Here is an 18,088-nt window from a genome sequence, read left to right on the forward strand (position 1 = left end):
TATAGTTGTCAGCGAATCTGCACGGCGTGCAACGCCCCTTTTTCCTCTTAGAATAGAAGACCCGGTTCAGAATAGAGGTGAATCAGACAATCCTGTCATCCAGTCTCCAAGGGCATTTGGATGAAGACCTGGGTTATGCAGGAAGTATCGTTCCATGCCCCCGCTGGATCTCTGGGAGTATCTCAAGTCCGTTTGGCGGGACAGGGTGCTTTAGTGCAAGGATCTGTGTTTGCCCTCTCAATGGCAAACCTTCTCTTGAGTCCTCACTCCTCTAGCATTTGACCTCCTGTACTTTACCTGGATGACTGACTTTTGGGCACTTTTGTTTATCCCCCTTAGCTCCAAATTAGGTCGGACCTACAGTAATGGCTGTTCGAATGTAAACTCTTGGAAGGGAAGTTCCTTCATACCACAAGCCCAGACTTAGTTATCCATTCAAATGCCTAGGATCTGGGTTGGGGAGCCTACTTGGGGAACCGGTTAGTTTTCGAGCTGTGGTCTTTCGAAGAACATAATATTTTCATCTCTGTCAGACAGCTGAAAGCTTTTTGCTTATGGCTTCAATGCTTCTCAACCCTATTTCACACCTAGACTGTGGTAATCTTGTTTCAAAACCACAGTCATTAACCATATGGAGAAGGAGGAAGCAAGGAGGCTCTCTCTCTCTCTCTCTCTGGTCTGGCAGAATCTGTAGAATCTATGGGACAGGCCAATTTTGGCCAGTTTGCCACCTTAAGGAACCTTTGCCTTCCTCTTTTCGTTCTCCAATCATAGACCCTCTTGCATGGGCAATTTGCGCCATGCTGCAAGTGAGGTCCAACCTGGACCTTTACGCCCTTCTTCATTCTGACTCGGTCAAGGAAGGGCTGAACAAGTTTTCAGGCTCATCGCAACATGGCAATGACCCTCTTGGCCCCATTCTGAACCATGATGGTTCCTGAACCAGATATGGTTGTGAGTGGACTCTCCATGACGCCTTCCACAATCCATATCTACTCAGACAACCTCACTTCAAAAGATACCACTAAGGGTGGGCCACTCTTTTCTCGGACAAATTTACAGACTGTCCGGGAGCTTGCCTGGAAGAAGTGAATTTTTGAAGACCAACTGCAGAGACTAGTACAAGATGCAGATGCCAGTCTTCTTGCCAAGTACTCCAGTCTTAATGGGCAGTCTTCCAATGATGGTGTAACGGCTATAACATCTCACCTGTGAATTCCTCTTTAGCTCAGATAGTGGAACTCCTCCTATACCTAAGGACCACCAAAGGGGCTCTCTTCTTTCACCTTCAAGGGGCATAAAGCAATGCTAGGCGTAGTATTTAAACACAAAGGTCTAGTTTTATCTTCTAACCAAGATCTTGGCGACCTATTAAGTCTTTCGAGACTTCCAAGGTAGAGAAGAGTAGACTCCATATCTTGGAATTAGGATGTAGCTCTCAAGTGGTTAACGGACCCTTCTTTCGAGCCTCTCTATTGCATGTCTCTCACTTAACTAGAAAACTATGTTCCTTGTAGCTCTAGCAAATGCCAATCGAGTTAGTGAGCTTCTTACTATAGACAAGTGAGCAGACTCTGCTCAAGGAGACAGTCTGTGTTTTAATGCTCCATTTTCCTGGCTAAGAAAAAAAACAGGATCCGTGCTTTCTCACTGAAGTAATTGACGGACATCCCTGGCTCTGGGAGAGTGAGCAAATTGTCTAGTTTGAGCTTTCAGGTTTTACCTGAGCAAGCCTTATAATCAGAGGGCCATGCATACCTAAGGTGTCCTAACAAGATCCTGTCTCGCCCTCTGTCTATGAACTCATTGTCTTTCATCTCCAATGAACTTTATTTTTGAGATGCACTCTGAGATTCAGGAGAGTGATTTGCCTACCTGTTAAGAGAAAGCTAAGACACCCGAGTAGCCTCTACCTCATTAGCTTTCAGGCTCATTTTGTCACTCACTTCCATTTGGACTCACTTCCGTTTGGCAGTCGGCCCACTGGAAGTGTAATAGTTCAATCCTAAATTTTTTCTTGAAGTTAAAAGTGTTTAAAAACATTTTGCAGTACCTTGGGACATTTATTAGGAATAATTGGCGTGGCACTTAGGGAGGAAGCAGAGTATTTTCTCCCCCTATCTCTTCACCTTGTAGTAAGGCGCCGAATTTTTGGGGGGAGCCGGGGGTTACAATGTACCTGGAGCACCCACCACTTTCAATGGATGGGTAGTTGTTTATTTTCAGTGTAGATGACAAAATTGTTTGGTTGTTTTTATTTTTCGGTACTATGCCCAGGGCAAGGACACTTAACAATGCTTTACTAGGCAATGGAATACCCCTTCACTACAAAGCTCCAAGTAAGTGGGAACTTTGTCTATTTCAAATTCATTACTTAATGTTTTGGAATGGAATATGTCCATGTATCCCACCTCCTATCAATGTGGGATTCAGTTATGTAATTACTTGGTAAGTCACTTATATGAAAATTATATTTTCATAATAAGATTTAAGTTTCATATATACTTACCAAGTAATTACAGAATCAGAGCCCGCCCTCATCCCCTCTGATGGACATAAGGGCAGAAACAGAATGAGGTTGGCTGCTAAGTCGTTCCTAGTATTCATTAGTGGGCGGGACTGGTCACCTACATTAAACAATCAGAGCGCTACCACGAATTTTAAAATTTAAGCTGCCGCGCGAGTGTAAAGTATAGCTATGTAATTACTTAGTAAGTATATATGAAACTTAATTTTATTATGAAAATATAATTTTTCTTATTTTTCTCTCTCTCTCTCTCTCTCTCTCTCTCTCTCTCTCTCTCTCTCTCTCTCTCTCTCTCTCTCTCTCTCTCTCTCTCTACGTTGCGCAGTATGTTGATCAGTGTTCAAAGGACAGAAGTGTACATCTAAATCTTAATGTGACTCTATTAAGGCTGACACAGGATGTTGAGACCTTTCTGAGGAACCTTAAGGAGGTAAATGTTCTCATTTACGTATGTTCTCATCGTTGCATATTGCGTGATATTTGTAAAAGGACCAAATTTTAGAGATGACACACTGGATTCAATGCTGTTTATCATATGTAAAGGGAATTACCATAAGGATTTTCATGTGAAAATCATCTTGAGATTATATATTAAATATAACTTCACAGATACAATCATTCTGGGAAAAACACTCGCTATTAAAAACCATATGCGTGTTTCCTGTTAGTCAGATCTTCCCAGTCGACTGGGAAGATCTGTTGGCAAAGAAATTGCCAACAAACGACTGCAATCGTCTGTTGGCAATTTCTTTGCCAGTTGCAATAAAAATGCTTTGTTTTGTTTGAAACTAGAGGAAAAATGTTGTGGCTTATGGGCAAATGTGAGGCATCTATTCATTTGCATGCACACAGCTGAAAGAGTTCGTTGATACCATTAGGAAGCAAAAGGAGGGCCAGAAATAATTCTTGCGAAAATAACTTCACCTAGGTGAGTTGTTAAGGACAAACTGATTGCCAAACATGCAATTAAAACTGAGACGTGAGTCACAGAACCGAGCGGGAGGACCAATCACACGAAGGAGGGTAAGTCTTTTATCAAATACTGTAAATTTGGCAACTATATTCCGGCGCATTACTTGTGAACTGATTACTTTACAACTGCTGACGTATATATGACTTGTTTCGCTTCAGTGTGCAGTGTGGACGCACTGTAAGAATGACAACTTTGTTGTGATTTCTCAGGAATAGTCCCCCAGTCTTGCAAATGTGAGTGTAGGAAGACCATGGGATTTTAAATAAGATCAGTTCCATATGTATTCGGTTATAGTTTGTTGGTGTCCTGACCCATGTAAATTCCAGTTGGTGAGACGTATTCATGGACATTAGCCATATTATAGTCAATTCAAAGTGTCGTGAAACATAGAGATGATTTCAGACATTGCCACCTGTCCTCGCTGCCATTCATTAAATCTCACTTAAAGCTAGAAAGCAGCGTAGATGTGGCAGACATAGTTCCCGTTTATTTTTGTTGCTTCTGGTTTTTACTTCATAATTTTACTTTGATTGCTATTTGATGTAAGTTATGTACATTCAGATTTTTGTTATATTTACATTTAATAAATTTTTCTTTGTTGTTTATTTCTTCTGAAGGGCATTCTGCTTGGTAGATTCTTTCCTTTGCAAGGTTAAGACCCACTTGCTCGTTCTATAGTGATAAAAATCAAATTAATTCCTGATAAAGTTTCTGTTAAAAAACATTAGGTCGATAACACTTAGGGCAGGATAACGGTTATCAAGCATACAACGAAGATTAAGTTTCCTGATGACGGCTGGGCTAATGAGTGAATGACAACGGCCATACTTGAAACGAGTCGAGAGAGAATCATTACCAAAGATGGACTCCTCTGAGAATCATCACGGGCGGATCTCCATTTCCGAAGGAAAATGTGGGGTTCATTTCAGCAAAGGTATTTGAATTGTGATTAATTTTATATGTCAACTTTTTGTTTTGTTTTTATTTTCGAGTTGAAAATGTCTGTCAGTCAATAAAAGTACATAATTGTTGAATAACTTTTTTTGTGAAAGGACGTGAAAATAACAATGTTTGGAAGTGTGCATGTATGAATTTATAAATAGTATAAATAAAGAAGATAATATAAATATGGCATGTTCGCTTTAGAAAATATATTTTTTTTAAAGCTCAAAATTTGCTGAGAGGGCAAACCATTGCGAAAACTGAAACTCGGACTTCGATGGTTCTTTCGCCTTTTCTTGTGCCGAATGATATTCTTTTTTATGTCTGTTTTAACGAATAGCTAATTTGCTCAGTCATATCTTATACATTTATCACATCATTTTTAGTTTTAACTGTCTAGGACCAATTAGCTTTTAAGCCGTACAAATAACTCAGCTTTATCTTTCGGGTTAGTCAGTGGTCTTCCACCAGTTGCTAATTTCAACCTAGCTCCTAAAAGGGAAACCCAAATTGGTTCAAGCGCAGTTGTTCATAAATTACAGTTAAGATCAATATTTTAATCTTAATGGCTTCACTAAGACGTTAGAAATAATATGATACTTCAACTGGGTGCAAACATAACGCCTGTTGCGCAATCTGTTTGTTTGGTGAGTCCGTCTGCATCAAATGTTTGGCGAGTCCGTCTGCATCAAAATGTTTGGCGAGTCCGTCTGCATCAAAATGTTTGGCGAGTCCGTCTGCGTCAAAATGTTTGGCGAGTCCGTCTGCGTCAAAATGTTTGGCGAGTCCGTCTGCGTCAAAATGTTTGGCGAGTCCGTCTGCGTCAAAATGTTTGGCGAGTCCGTCTGCGTCAAAATGTTTGGCGAGTCCGTCTGCGTCAAAATGTTTGGCGAGTCCGCTCTGCGTCAAAATGTTTGGCGAGTCCGTCTGCGTCAAAATGTTTGGCGAGTCCGTCTGCGTCAAAATGTTTGGCGAGTCCGTCTGCGTCAAAATGTTTGGCGAGTCCGTCTGCGTCAAAATGTTTGGCGAGTCCGTCTGCGTCAAAATGTTTGGCGAGTCCGTCTGCGTCAAAATGTTTGGCGAGTCCGTCTGCGTCAAAATGTTTGGCGAGTCCGTCTGCGTCAAAATGTTTGGCGAGTCCGTCTGCGTCAAAATGTTTGGCGAGTCCGTCTCAAAATGTTTGGCGTCAAAATGTTTGGCGAGTCCGTCTGCGTCAAAATGTTTGGCGAGTCCGTCTGCGTCAAAATGTTTGGCGAGTCCGTTTGCATCAAAATGTTTGGCGAGTCTGTCTGCGTCAAAATGTTTGGCGAGTCCGTCTGCGTCAAAATGTTTGGCGAGTCCGTCTGCATCAAAATGTTTGGCGAGTCCGTGTCCGTCTGCATCAAAATGTTTGGCGAGTCCGTCTGCATCAAAATGTTTGGCGAGTCCGTCTGCGTCAAAATGTTTGGCGAGTCCGTCTGCGTCAAAATGTTTGGCGAGTCCGTCTGCGTCAAAATGTTTGGCGAGTCCGTCTGCGTCAAAATGTTTGGCGAGTCCGTCTGCGTCAAAATGTTTGGCGAGTCCGTCTGCGTCAAAATGTTTGGCGAGTCCGTCTGCGTCAAAATGTTTGGCGAGTCCGTCTGCGTCAAAATGTTTGGCGAGTCCGTCTGCGTCAAAATGTTTGGCGAGTCCGTCTCTGCGTCAAAATGTTTGGCGAGTCCGTCTGCGTCAAAATGTTTGGCGAGTCCGTCTGCGTCAAAATGTTTGGCGAGTCCGTCTGCGTCAAAATGTTTGGCGAGTCCGTCTGCGTCAAAATGTTTGGCGAGTCCGTCTGCGTCAAAATGTTTGGCGAGTCCGTCTCACGTCAAAATGTTTGGCGAGTCCGTCTCAAGCGTCAAAATGTTTGGCGAGTCCGTCTGCATCAAAATGTTTGGCGAGTCCGTCTGCGTCAAAATGTTTGGCAAGTCCGTCTGCGTCAAAATGTTTGGCGAGTCCGTCTGCGTCAAAATGTTTGGCGAGTCCGTGTCCGTCTGCATCAAAATGTTTGGCGAGTCCGTCTGCATCAAAATGTTTGGCGAGTCCGTCTGCATCAAAATGTTTGGCGAGTCCGTCTGCGTCAAAATGTTTGGAGAGTCCGTCTGCAGCAAAATGTTTGGCGAGTCTGTCTGCGTCAAAATGTTTGGCGAGTCCGTCTGCGTCAAAATGTTTGGCGAGTCCGTCTGCGTCAAAATGTTTGGCGAGTCCGTCTGCGTCAAAATGTTTGGCGAGTCCGTCTGCATCAAAATGTTTGGCGAGTCCGTCTGCGTCAAAATGTTTGGCGAGTCCGTCTGCGTCAAAATGTATGGCGAGTCCGTCTGCGTCAAAATGTTTGGCGAGTCCGTCTGCATCAAAATGTTTGGCGAGTCCGTCTGCGTCAAAATGTTTGGCGAGTCCGTCTGCGTCAAAATGTTTGGCGAGTCCGTCTGCGTCAAAATGTTTGGCGAGTCCGTATGCATCAAAATGTTTGGCGAGTCCGTCTGCATCAAAGTGTTTGGCGAGTCCGTCTGCATCAAAGTGTTTGGCAAGTCTGTCTGCATCAAAATGTTTGGCGAGTCCGTCTGCATCAAAATGTTTGGCGAGTCCGTCTGCATCAAAATGTTTGGCGAGTCCGTCTGCATCAAAATGTTTGGCGAGTCCGTCTGCATCAAAATGTTTGGCGAGTCCGTCTGCATCAAAATGTTTGGCGAGTCCGTCTGCATCAAAATGTTTGGATGTTTGGTGAGTCCGTCTGCATCAAAATGTTTGGCGAGTCCGTCTGCGTCAAAATGTTTGGCGAGTCCGTCTGTGTCAAAATGTTTGGCGAGTCCGTCTGCTTCAAAATGTTTGGCGAGTCCATCTGCATCAAAATGTTTGGCGAGTCCGTCTGCGTCAAAATGTTTGGCGAGTCCGTCTGCGTCAATATGTTTGGCGAGTCCGTCTGCATCAAAATGTTTGGCGAGTCCGTCTGCATCAAAATGTTTGGCGAGTCCGTCTGCATCAAAATGTTTGGCGAGTCCGTCTGCATCAAAATGTTTGGCGAGTCCGTCTGCATCAAAATGTTTGGCGAGTCCGTCTGCATCAAAATGTTTGGCGAGTCCGTCTGCATCAAAATGTTTGGCGAGTCCGTCTGGGTCAAAATGTTTGGCGAGTCCGTCTGCGTCAAAATGTTTGGCGAGTCCGTCTGCATCAAAATGTTTGGTGAGTCCGTCTGCATCAAAATGTTTGGCGAGTCCGTCTGCATCAAAATGTTTGGCGAGTCCGTCGGCATAAAAATGTTTGGATGTTTGGTGAGTCCGTCTGCATCAAAATGTTTGGTGAGTCCGTCTGCATCAAAATGTTTGGCGAGTCCGTCTGCGTCAAAATGTTTGGCGAGTCCGTCTGCGTCAAAATGTTTGGCGAGTCCGTCTGCATCAAAATGTTTGGCGAGTCCATCTGCATCAAAGTGTTTGGCGAGTCCGTCTGCATCAAAATGTTTGGCGAGTCCGTCTGCATCAAAATGTTTGGCGAGTCCATCTGCATCAAAATGTTTGGCGAGTCCGTCTGCATCAAAATGTTTGGCGAGTCCGTCTGCATCAAAATGTTTGGCGAGTCCGTCTGCATCAAAATGTTTGGCGAGTCCGTCTGCATCAAAATGTTTGGCGAGTCCGTCTGCATCAAAATGTTTGGATGTTTGGTGAGTCCATCTGCATCAAAATGTTTGGCGAGTCCGTCTGCATCAAAATGTTTGGTGAGTCCGTCTGCGTCAAAATGTTTGGCGAGTCCGTCTGCATCAAAATGTTTGGTGAGTCCGTCTGCATCAAAATGTTTGGCGAGTCCGTCTGCATCAAAATGTTTGGCGAGTCCGTCTGCATCAAAATGTTTGGCGAGTCCGTCTGCATCAAAATGTTTGGCGAGTCCGTCTGCATCAAAATGTTTGGATGTTTGGTGAGTCCGTCTGCATCAAAATGTTTGGCGAGTCCATCTGCATCAAAATGTTTGGCGAGTCCGTCTGCGTCAAAATGTTTGGCGAGTCCGTCTGCATCAAAATGTTATGGAGTCCGAGTCCGTCTGCATCAAAATGTTTGGCGAGTCCGTCTGCATCAAAATGTTTGGCGAGTCCGTCTGCATCAAAATGTTTGGCAGTCCGTCTGCATCAAAATGTTTGGCGAGTCCGTCTGCATCAAAATGTTTGGCGAGTCCGTCTGCATCAAAATGTTTGGCGAGTCCGTCTGCATCAAAATGTTTGGCGAGTCCGTCTGCATCAAAATGTTTGGTGCGTCCGTCTGCATCAAAATGTTTGGCGCGTCCGTCTGCATCAAAATGTTTGGCGAGTCCGTCTACGTCAAAATGTTTGGCGAGTCCGTCTGCGTCAAAATGTTTGGCGAGTCCGTCTGCGTCAAAATGTTTGGTGAGTCCGTCTGCGTCAAAATGTTTGGCGAGTCCGTCTGCATCAAAATGTTTGGCGAGTCCGACTGCGTCAAAATGTTTGGCGAGTCCGTCTGCATCAAAATGTTTGGTGAGTCCGTCTGCATCAAAATGTTTGGCGAGTCCGTCTGCATCAAAATGTTTGGCGAGTCCGTCTGCATCAAAATGTTTGGCAAGTCCGTCTGCATCAAAATGTTTGGCGAGTCCGTCTGCAACAAAATGTTTGGCGAGTCCGTCTGCATCAAAATGTTTGGCGAGTCCGTCTGCATCAAAATGTTTGGCGAGTCCGTCTGCATCAAAATGTTTGGCGAGTCCTTCTGCATCAAAATGTTTGGCGAGTCCGTCTGCATCAAAATGTTTGGCGAGTCCGTCTGCATCAAAATGTTTGGAGAGTCCGTCTGCATCAAAATGTTTGGCGAGTCCGTCTGCATCAAAATGTTTGGATGTTTGGTGAGTCCGTCTGCATCAAAATGTTTGGCGAGTCCGTCTGCGTCAAAATGTTTGGCGAGTCCGTCTGCATCAAAATGTTTGGAAAGTCCGTCTGCATCAAAATGTTTGGCGAGTCCGTCTGCATCAAAATGTTTGGCGAGTCCGTCTGCATCAAAATGTTTGGCGAGTCCGTCTGCATCAAAATGTTTGGATGTTTGGCGAGTCCGTCTGCATCAAAATGTTTGGCGAGTCCATCTGCATCAAAATGTTTGGAGAGTCCGTCTGCATCAAAATGTTTGGCGAGTCCGTCTGCATCAAAATGTTTGGCGAGTCCGTCTGCATCAAAATGTTTGGCGAGTCCGTCTGCATCAAAATGTTTGGCGAGTCCGTCTGCGTCAAAATGTTTGGCGAGTCCGTCTGCATCAAAATGTTTGGCGAGTCCGTCTGCATCAAAATGTTTGGCGAGTCCGACTGCATCAAAATGTTTGGCGAGTCCGTCTGCATCAAAATGTTTGGCGAGTCCGTCTGCATCAAAATGTTTGGCGAGTCCGTCTGCATCAAAATGTTTGGCGAGTCCGTCTGCATCAAAATGTTTGGCGAGTCCATCTGCATCAAAATGTTTGGCGAGTCCGTCTGCATCAAAATGTTTGGCGAGTCCGTCTGCATCAAAATGTTTGGAGAGTCCGTCTGCATCAAAATGTTTGGCGAGTCCGTCTGCATCAAAATGTTTGGCGAGTCCGTCTGCATCAAAATGTTTGGCGAGTCCGTCTGCATCAAAATGTTTGGCGAGTCTGTCTGCATCAAAATGTTTGGCGAGTCCATCTGCATCAAAATGTTTGGCGAGTCCGTCTGCATCAAAATGTTTGGCGAGTCCGTCTGCATCAAAATGTTTGGAGAGTCCGTCTGCATCAAAATGTTTGGCGAGTCCGTCTGCATCAAAATGTTTGGCGAGTCCGTCTGCATCAAAATGTTTGGCGAGTCCGTCTGCATCAAAATGTTTGGCGAGTCCGTCTGCATCAAAATGTTTGGCGAGTCCGTCTGCATCAAAATGTTTGGCGAGTCCGTCTGCATCAAAATGTTTGGCGAGTCTGTCTGCATCAAAATGTTTGGTGAGTCCGTCTGCAACAAATCCTTATGCCAAAAGTGACCATTTGACTAAACTTTCAAATTTGTTTTGTGTGTGTGTGCGTGTAGGTAAGAGCATATAACAATCTAAAATTTCTGCTAATCCCACTTAATATGTAACTGAGAGACAGTGGGTATGAATTTATGGGATTTTTTGTTTTAATAACAGTATACAGTCACCGTCTTAATTATAAAAGGACGTACTATACTCAGGCAGAAGTGTTTTTCAGTATTGGTACCGGAAATATACCGATACATTGAGACACCTCAGTGACCAGAGAGACCAATAATAAAAACATCGACCTGAGGTATGTTAGAAACATTTGGTAGGACTAAAATCTTGCGTAATAATGACCAAATATAACAGTAGGCTTCTGGAACTGTGAAAAAAAAAAAACTGGTTTTCAAGAGATCTGTCGTAGATTGTCACCAGCGACAAGAGGGTCCTGATGATTAGCAGTAGCACTATTCATAACAAACAATGCTTTGGGGTCATGATGTCATATATACTGTCATCTCTATTGGGGTTAGGATAAATTCCCAATACAATTAAAATGTAATGCAAAAACGATTAAGCAAAAAGACAATTTCTCTGATGATAAGAAAGTGTTTAAGATTAAAACCCCTAATGAGAACATATCCTCGTCTCTGGTATTTACGCTGTTATCTGCTCAAACCTCAGAATAAGGAGCTCGATACTATACTGCCGAAGCTTTGGTATTGGAATATAAGGTCAAACTGAAAAGTATTTTTTATTATTTGAATGTGTTGAATACATAAATTTAATCTTAGATAATTTATAAGCAATATCTCAAAAATATAAACATATTATGAAGCAACATACACATATGCATCCGTAAATAATGTTGACCACAAGAACCTGCGCTTTTCTAAGATGAACGTTGACCAAAATCTTTACCTTAGTTAGGGAGGTGATGTTTTGGCATCGGTTGGTCTGTCTTTTATGTTTGCTTGTTACTTTGTCTGCCTGTTTGTTTGTCTTCATTTGCTGGATTACGCACAAAGAAAGATCCGTGCTGATTGTAACGAAAACCATGGACAAATGTCATTAGGCTGATAACACACGGCTTCAGCGTTACAGGCAAAGGCACCATTGCTTGGTTAAGCAGAAACATAACAAGAAGGAATGCACGCACACGGATAGAACAAGAAATTTTGTTAACAACTTTATAGTTTGCTTGACTAAATGAATGACATTTTTTTAGGGGCGGAATTGGACGAGGTGGAAAAGCAGATGAACACATACGGAGAAGCAGTTTCCTCTGGTGCAAGCACGGCCGCTGACCTGGATGAGGATGAGGTTGTATGTAAGTAAATCCCAGTACACCATTCGTATGACACACACACACACACACACACACACACACACACACATATATATATATATATATATATATATATATATATATATATATATATATATATATACATATATATAAATATATACATATATATTCGTATATATGTACATATACATATATATATACATATATATATATATACATATGCATATATAGACATAAATATATACATACACATATGTATACATGTATATGTATGTATATATTTACATAAACATATATATACATATACATATATACTTATATATACAGTATATATATACATATACACATATATATATGTATATATATTTATATTATATATATGTATATTCACACACATATATACACATACATATATACATATGTAATTGCAATTCCCACAACTTCAATTTCTTGCACTTGGATCTTTAGGCTTTTGTAGTGACAAGCGTATCCAAAAAAGAGCTAAGAATTCGAGAAGTTAAGAGGGCATCATGGCTATTACAATTACATAGGTACCTGATAAAAAGTGGCCAGTAGACTCTACATATATATATATAAGTATATATATATATATATATCTATATATATATAATATATATATATATATATATATATATATATATATATATATATATATATATATATATATATATATATATATATATATATATATATATATATATATATATATATATATATATATATATATATATATATATATATATATATATATATATATATACACATATGCATACATTATATATATATATATATTATATATATATATATATATATATATATATATATATATATATATATATATATATATATATATATATATATATATATATATATATATATATATATATATATATATAGTGTGTGTGTGTGTGTGTGGGCTTTGGCTGATGAGTTTTTAAGTTGATTACTGTATTTTATGTAGTCCTGCTTCGCCGAAGACACATGTAAACTGTCAATTGAAGCTAAAAGTTACCCCCAAAAGACAGACAATTACTTAATTGGACTAGGTCGCCAGTCGGAACTATGATTGAATAATTGGATTATTTCTATAACTAATGAATTAAATCAAACCCCTTGCATCACCCAACTAGTCCCAACAAAGGAAAATGTACTGTGATAGCAAGGGAAATTACAGGAATCACTTAGTCAACGTCGGACACAGTCAATTTTCCCTGCTTCAACTAAAAATATAACGCAACGATGTTTGTACACTAGCGGATATGGTACGCAGTTTTAGTATTGGTAAAGGCTATTTCTCTTCCAAACAATGGTGATATCAGGATCCAAGGCTTGCCTGCACTTACTTACACTTGACCTTCCCTAATTCCTACTTACTGCATGGGAATAGCTTATGCAATTTCACTAGGCAATTAGTATTCATATACTCGACTTCCTGAAAGAAATATGATTATATCAGGTTCTCTCGTAAATGGTGGCGAAAGGGGAAACAATGGAAAAAGTAAGTACAGAGGAAGAGTTACCAGCAATCAGCAAATATTTGTCAATTCCAGACTTACCGTTTATGTGGGCTGCTTGTGCAATGCAACTGACAATTGAGATTCTTGAAAAAAAAAGTGTATTGTCGATTCACTAGTAAAACAAAGACAAGAGGAGGAAAAAGCATAAAGTTAGCCTGAGCACGACGTGTGCTCTTAGTCTGAAAGTCAGTCTCTCTCTGCCTTTTGTGGGTTAGGTCAGGGCGCTGTGTCTTGTCAGTAACGCTTGTATGTAGCCTCCGGCAGTCTGAAAATTTGACAAAACATTGCCGAATGCATAGAACAGGGAAAAAGGAAGCTTAAGATCACCTTCAGTAGAGGCGACTTGGTAAAAACCCTCCCTGTGGGTTAGGCCCCTAATGCTAACCTATCCGCTACTAAAAGACATTACTTTTTTGAAAACACACGGCCTACCTCCGTCGCCCGCGTTCTCTTAGCTTCGACAGAGACACTGTCCTGTCTTTGTTAGAATGATATCCCTTCGTAAAATGATGCAAAAAGGGCGAACAGCAAAATATTTATAAAAATATATACATATATACATATAAAACCAGAAGGCATAGAAGACAGCGTGAAACATAATTCACTTTATTCTTACTGCAACGTTTCGAGACCAATGTCTCATCATCCAGGCTAAAATGAAAGAGAAAAACTAGTAAACGGTGCAGCATAACAAATTATTTTTTGTTGACACGCAAAACATTGAATAAAGCAAAGCAAAGCAAGATAAAGCATTGAAATAAAAATTACTCAACAAAAGAAAGAAGCATATTTAAAGTTAAGAGTAGTTAAAAAGACACCTTGTCTCAATGTGCCACCTGTTTAAGGTGAGATGTGATGCACATATTTAGGAATCATGGGAAATTTTGCAAAAATAATTTAAATTATAAGGATCTTAAGATGATATTATCAAGTCCATATGAGCACCGCCTTCCAATATTAGAATCTCTAGCTATAAAGAAACTAGTTCCCACCTTAAACAACCACTCTTTATCTGTTCCCTTGTATATAGCGTAAACCACGCCCTTCTTGTTGCTTACTTTCGGTACATTTTCCATACAGCAACTGAACTCCGTTGAGATAAGGTGTCTTTTTAACTACTCTTAACTTTAAATATGTTTCTTTCTTTTGTAGAGTAATTTTTATTTCAATGTTTTATCTTGCTTTGCATTGCTTTATTCAATGTTTTGCGTGTCAACAAAAAATAATTTATGTTGTATTGTTTACTAGTTTTTATCTTTCATTTTAGCCTGGATGATGAGACATTGGTCTCGAAACGTTGCAGTAAGAATAAAACGAACCAAACTAGACACTACCGCAAACGCCTCTTTGTCTGTTGTGCACATAGACATCTCATTACTCCCTCGCGTCTTAAACTTCCTACTGTAGAATGTGATAGGATGCAATTTACCCTCAGATTTATGCATAAGGCAAGCTCCTATGCCCTTGTGACTGGCATCTGTCACCAACGTGAAAGGTTGCTTGAAATCTGGAAACTTCAGCACCAGGGGACCCATTAAAGCCTCTTTAATTTTTTGAAAGGCCAACTGTTGCCTCTCACCCAACACAAACTGCATATCATCCCTCAACACATTTGTCAGCGGAGACGATGGAGTGGAAAAACCTTTCACAAGTCTCCGGAAAAATCCCGCCATGGCCAAGAAAGAATGAATATACTTATTTTTAGGAGTAGGAAAATCCACAGTCACCCTAACCTTGTCCCCATTTACCCTGACACCTTCCTTAGAAATAACATGACCCAAATATACTATCTGCTTCCTCAAGAAATCACACTTGGCTAATTCAGTCTTCAAACCCACTAACCTGAGCCTCCTAAAAACTTCCCTAAGTACCTCTAAATGTTCATCAATAGAATCAGTGGCAATCAAGATATCATCCATGTAGACAAAAACTTGTTTCCCCGGTAACCCATGCAATACTGTATTCACTAGCCTCGTAAATGTCCTAGGGCTACCTGATAAACTAAACGACATCCACGCAAATTAATAATGTACCTCTGGTAAAGAAAAAGCAGTTTACTTGCAGCTTTTCTCACTAAGAGGAACCTGCAAAAACCCCTGCATGAGATCAGTTGAAGAATAAATGTTCTTGCCACCAATTTCCACACACAAATCTGGTAAACATGCCACAGGATAGCGGTTTGGGATCAACTTACCATTCAACTTACAAAAATCCGCACACACTCGTACTGAGCCATCCTTCTCAGGCACTACTAACAATGGAAAATTAAAAGGTGAGGAACTGGGTCTAATTATACCTTCCTCTTCCACTTATTGACCTCTTGCTCTACCTGTTTCCTAATCTTCAAAGGAATCCTATATAAGGGACAATAATAGGCTTAGTCTCATCCTCAAAATGAACCTTGTTCTCTAACACATCAGTTAACCCCAACTTATCCCCTTTAAGGGCAACAATATCTGCAAACTCAGCCAAAACATTTTCCACCCTATATACTCTTTATAATCAGCATTAGCTAAATGTTCCCTAAAAACCTTTCTCCTAACCTGTAATTCTGCCTCTGAAAATTCATTGTCGTCCCCTACGATAGCAACCGAATTATTGTCAACAACCCAATCTTTAAAATATACCACATAGGTATTCTGCTGATATCTTCGAACTGAACCGTTACAGTTTAGTAATTCTACCCAAGTAACCCCAGCATCACACACATTGCTTATAGGAACTGTATTCACTACCCCCTTGAGCTTCTTGCTATCCTCACTCACATACCTGTCTGGGCATTTTTACATCTTTCACTCGGACTTTCACCAGAGCAACCATACCTGGGCCCAAAACCACATCTTCTGATAAAATACCCTTATAACACTTCTTTCCCTCAGAAACACATTCAGTATCAACCCATAAATCGTTATCAACACCCGATCCCTAATCATGATCCCCTTTAATCTAATCAATTTCCTTGTACAGGACAAAATCCCCAGGTGCCCCAACAGTTACACTGCCTACCCCCGTATGAACCAAGATTCTGTTTCGCCAGCACGCTGGGTGACCCAGTTGCAAGTATTCCCCAAAACAGCCCCTTGTAAAGCCTACATTGGCTCTATAAAAGCTTTACTTCCCCCCCAAAAAAAAAGTTAAGTATATCTTAGTTTAACCAGACCACTGAGCTGGTTAACAGCTCTCCTAGGGCTGGCCCGAAGGATTAGACTTATTTTTACGTGGCTAAGAACCAACTGGTTACCTAGCAACGGGACCTAGAGCTTATTGTGGAATCCGAACCACATTATGACGAGAAATGAATTTCTATCACCAGAAATAAATTCCTCTAATTCTTCATTGGCGGCTCGGAGAGTCGAACGCTGGGCCAACAGCGTGCCAGTCGAAAGCTCTACCACCCCTCCAAAGAAGAACTAGGAAAAACAAATGTCCGTGTAACCTAAAACACTCAACCTATTTGCTTGAACATCACATAATGTCTCTTTAGTAGGCCTCAAACAGTGATCAGGAAACACCAATCAGTATAAATCATAATTCTTCAGGTTAACAGATGCACCAGTATCAGTAAATACCAAGACATCGACGCCATGCACAGACCATTTCACAATTGGCTTCGGCTCTAAGGGCTCAGCCAGAAGTCCAATATCACAAGAAACACCCATCACCTTTTCCCCCTTTTGTTGTTTGGTCCCTCAAAAATTCCTTCAGTCCCTAGAAACCTTCGAAAACCCCCCCTCGAGGAGTTCTTCTATTAGAAATGCCAGAACCCTGAGGCGCACTCCTAAATTCCTCCCGTTTAAGAACCGGACAAAACCACCAACCGTGCTCTGAAAAACTTTTTGGTGTGACCCTGTCTATCACAATTAAAGCAACAGACCTGTGACATTGAACCCATAGAACCCCTACTATCCACTGTCTTGGCACACAACCTCGTAGAAGGGGAACTAGAATCACCGTGTGGCAGGTGTATTGGAAGAGATCCGGAAACCCTCAGCATCCCATTTATGAAAGTGCTATCCACACCATGACATTTCGACAGGTGTTTGTGAACCTGCGAGAAAAGCAAGGCTTCATCAGACCCCTTTTCTATCCTTTTATCGAAACGCATCAGGAACATCATTAAGCATCCATGCGAACTGGAGTAATTTCCCCAGGTCATCCACAGAAATATTGTTACCCTTTACCCAGCTGGATGCTCTTAATTTCTTTGAAAAATCTCTTGCAGCATCAAAGCATCTGGCACTAAATCTAACCAAAGAATCCTTGCCCTTACGAATCTTAAAGAGCGACCTAAGGTCTTGAACTGCATCTCTGTCTTCAGCCGCTCCATATGCTGTCCTCAGAAACTTCTTGAGATTGTCCCATGTCTTACAATTTCCAAATGGATGACTCCGACAACGTTGTCCTAAGTCCCTTTATCTAAACTGAAGAATCTTTTTGCTTCATTCAGAGCCTCTACCCCATCCATAATTTTCTTGGCGACAAGGTAATTCAGCACACCCTTGATAAAAATTTCAAGAGGGACTGGGAATGGCTGAACTCCCGATGTAAACTTGTGAAAGACAGTTACCTTGTCGTTATCTACGGCACCCTCTGCCATATTGTTGGGGGTAATAAAACTCCAAGTCCCAACAACATGACCTGATCTCAACTTCATTCACTAACCAAAATTAAAAAAAACCAAAAACACTAAGAAATGTTTACCCAATAGCATAAGAAATATTCATTCCCAATAACCCAACAACCGTCAAGCAATTATCAACACAATAACCCAAGTGCCTCAAAAATAATTAAAATATTAAGACAAACAAAGTATTCCATAATTTCCAAATTATTTCCTGGTTGCCAA

General features: G+C 41.2%; 1 protein-coding gene across 2 annotated transcripts in view; it reads left to right on the forward strand.

Annotated features, from left to right (window-relative positions):
- The first annotated feature begins 3,630 nt into the window (after window positions 1-3,630).
- The window catches only part of LOC136847005 (putative inorganic phosphate cotransporter), a 37,477-nt gene continuing 23,019 nt past the window's right edge, over window positions 3,631-18,088 (forward strand). The window contains exons 1-3 of one of the 2 annotated variants that reach the window (XM_067118256.1): window positions 3,631-3,733; window positions 4,229-4,434; window positions 11,624-11,725. In XM_067118256.1, coding sequence (XP_066974357.1) covers window positions 4,362-4,434; window positions 11,624-11,725 — 175 coding nt within the window. In that variant the 5' untranslated portion in view covers window positions 3,631-3,733; window positions 4,229-4,361. The other variant, XM_067118258.1, reaches the window with a different exon arrangement.

This window comes from Macrobrachium rosenbergii, chromosome 16 (assembly GCF_040412425.1).
Source record: "Macrobrachium rosenbergii isolate ZJJX-2024 chromosome 16, ASM4041242v1, whole genome shotgun sequence".
In the NCBI taxonomy this organism is placed as follows: Eukaryota; Metazoa; Arthropoda; class Malacostraca; order Decapoda; family Palaemonidae; genus Macrobrachium; species Macrobrachium rosenbergii.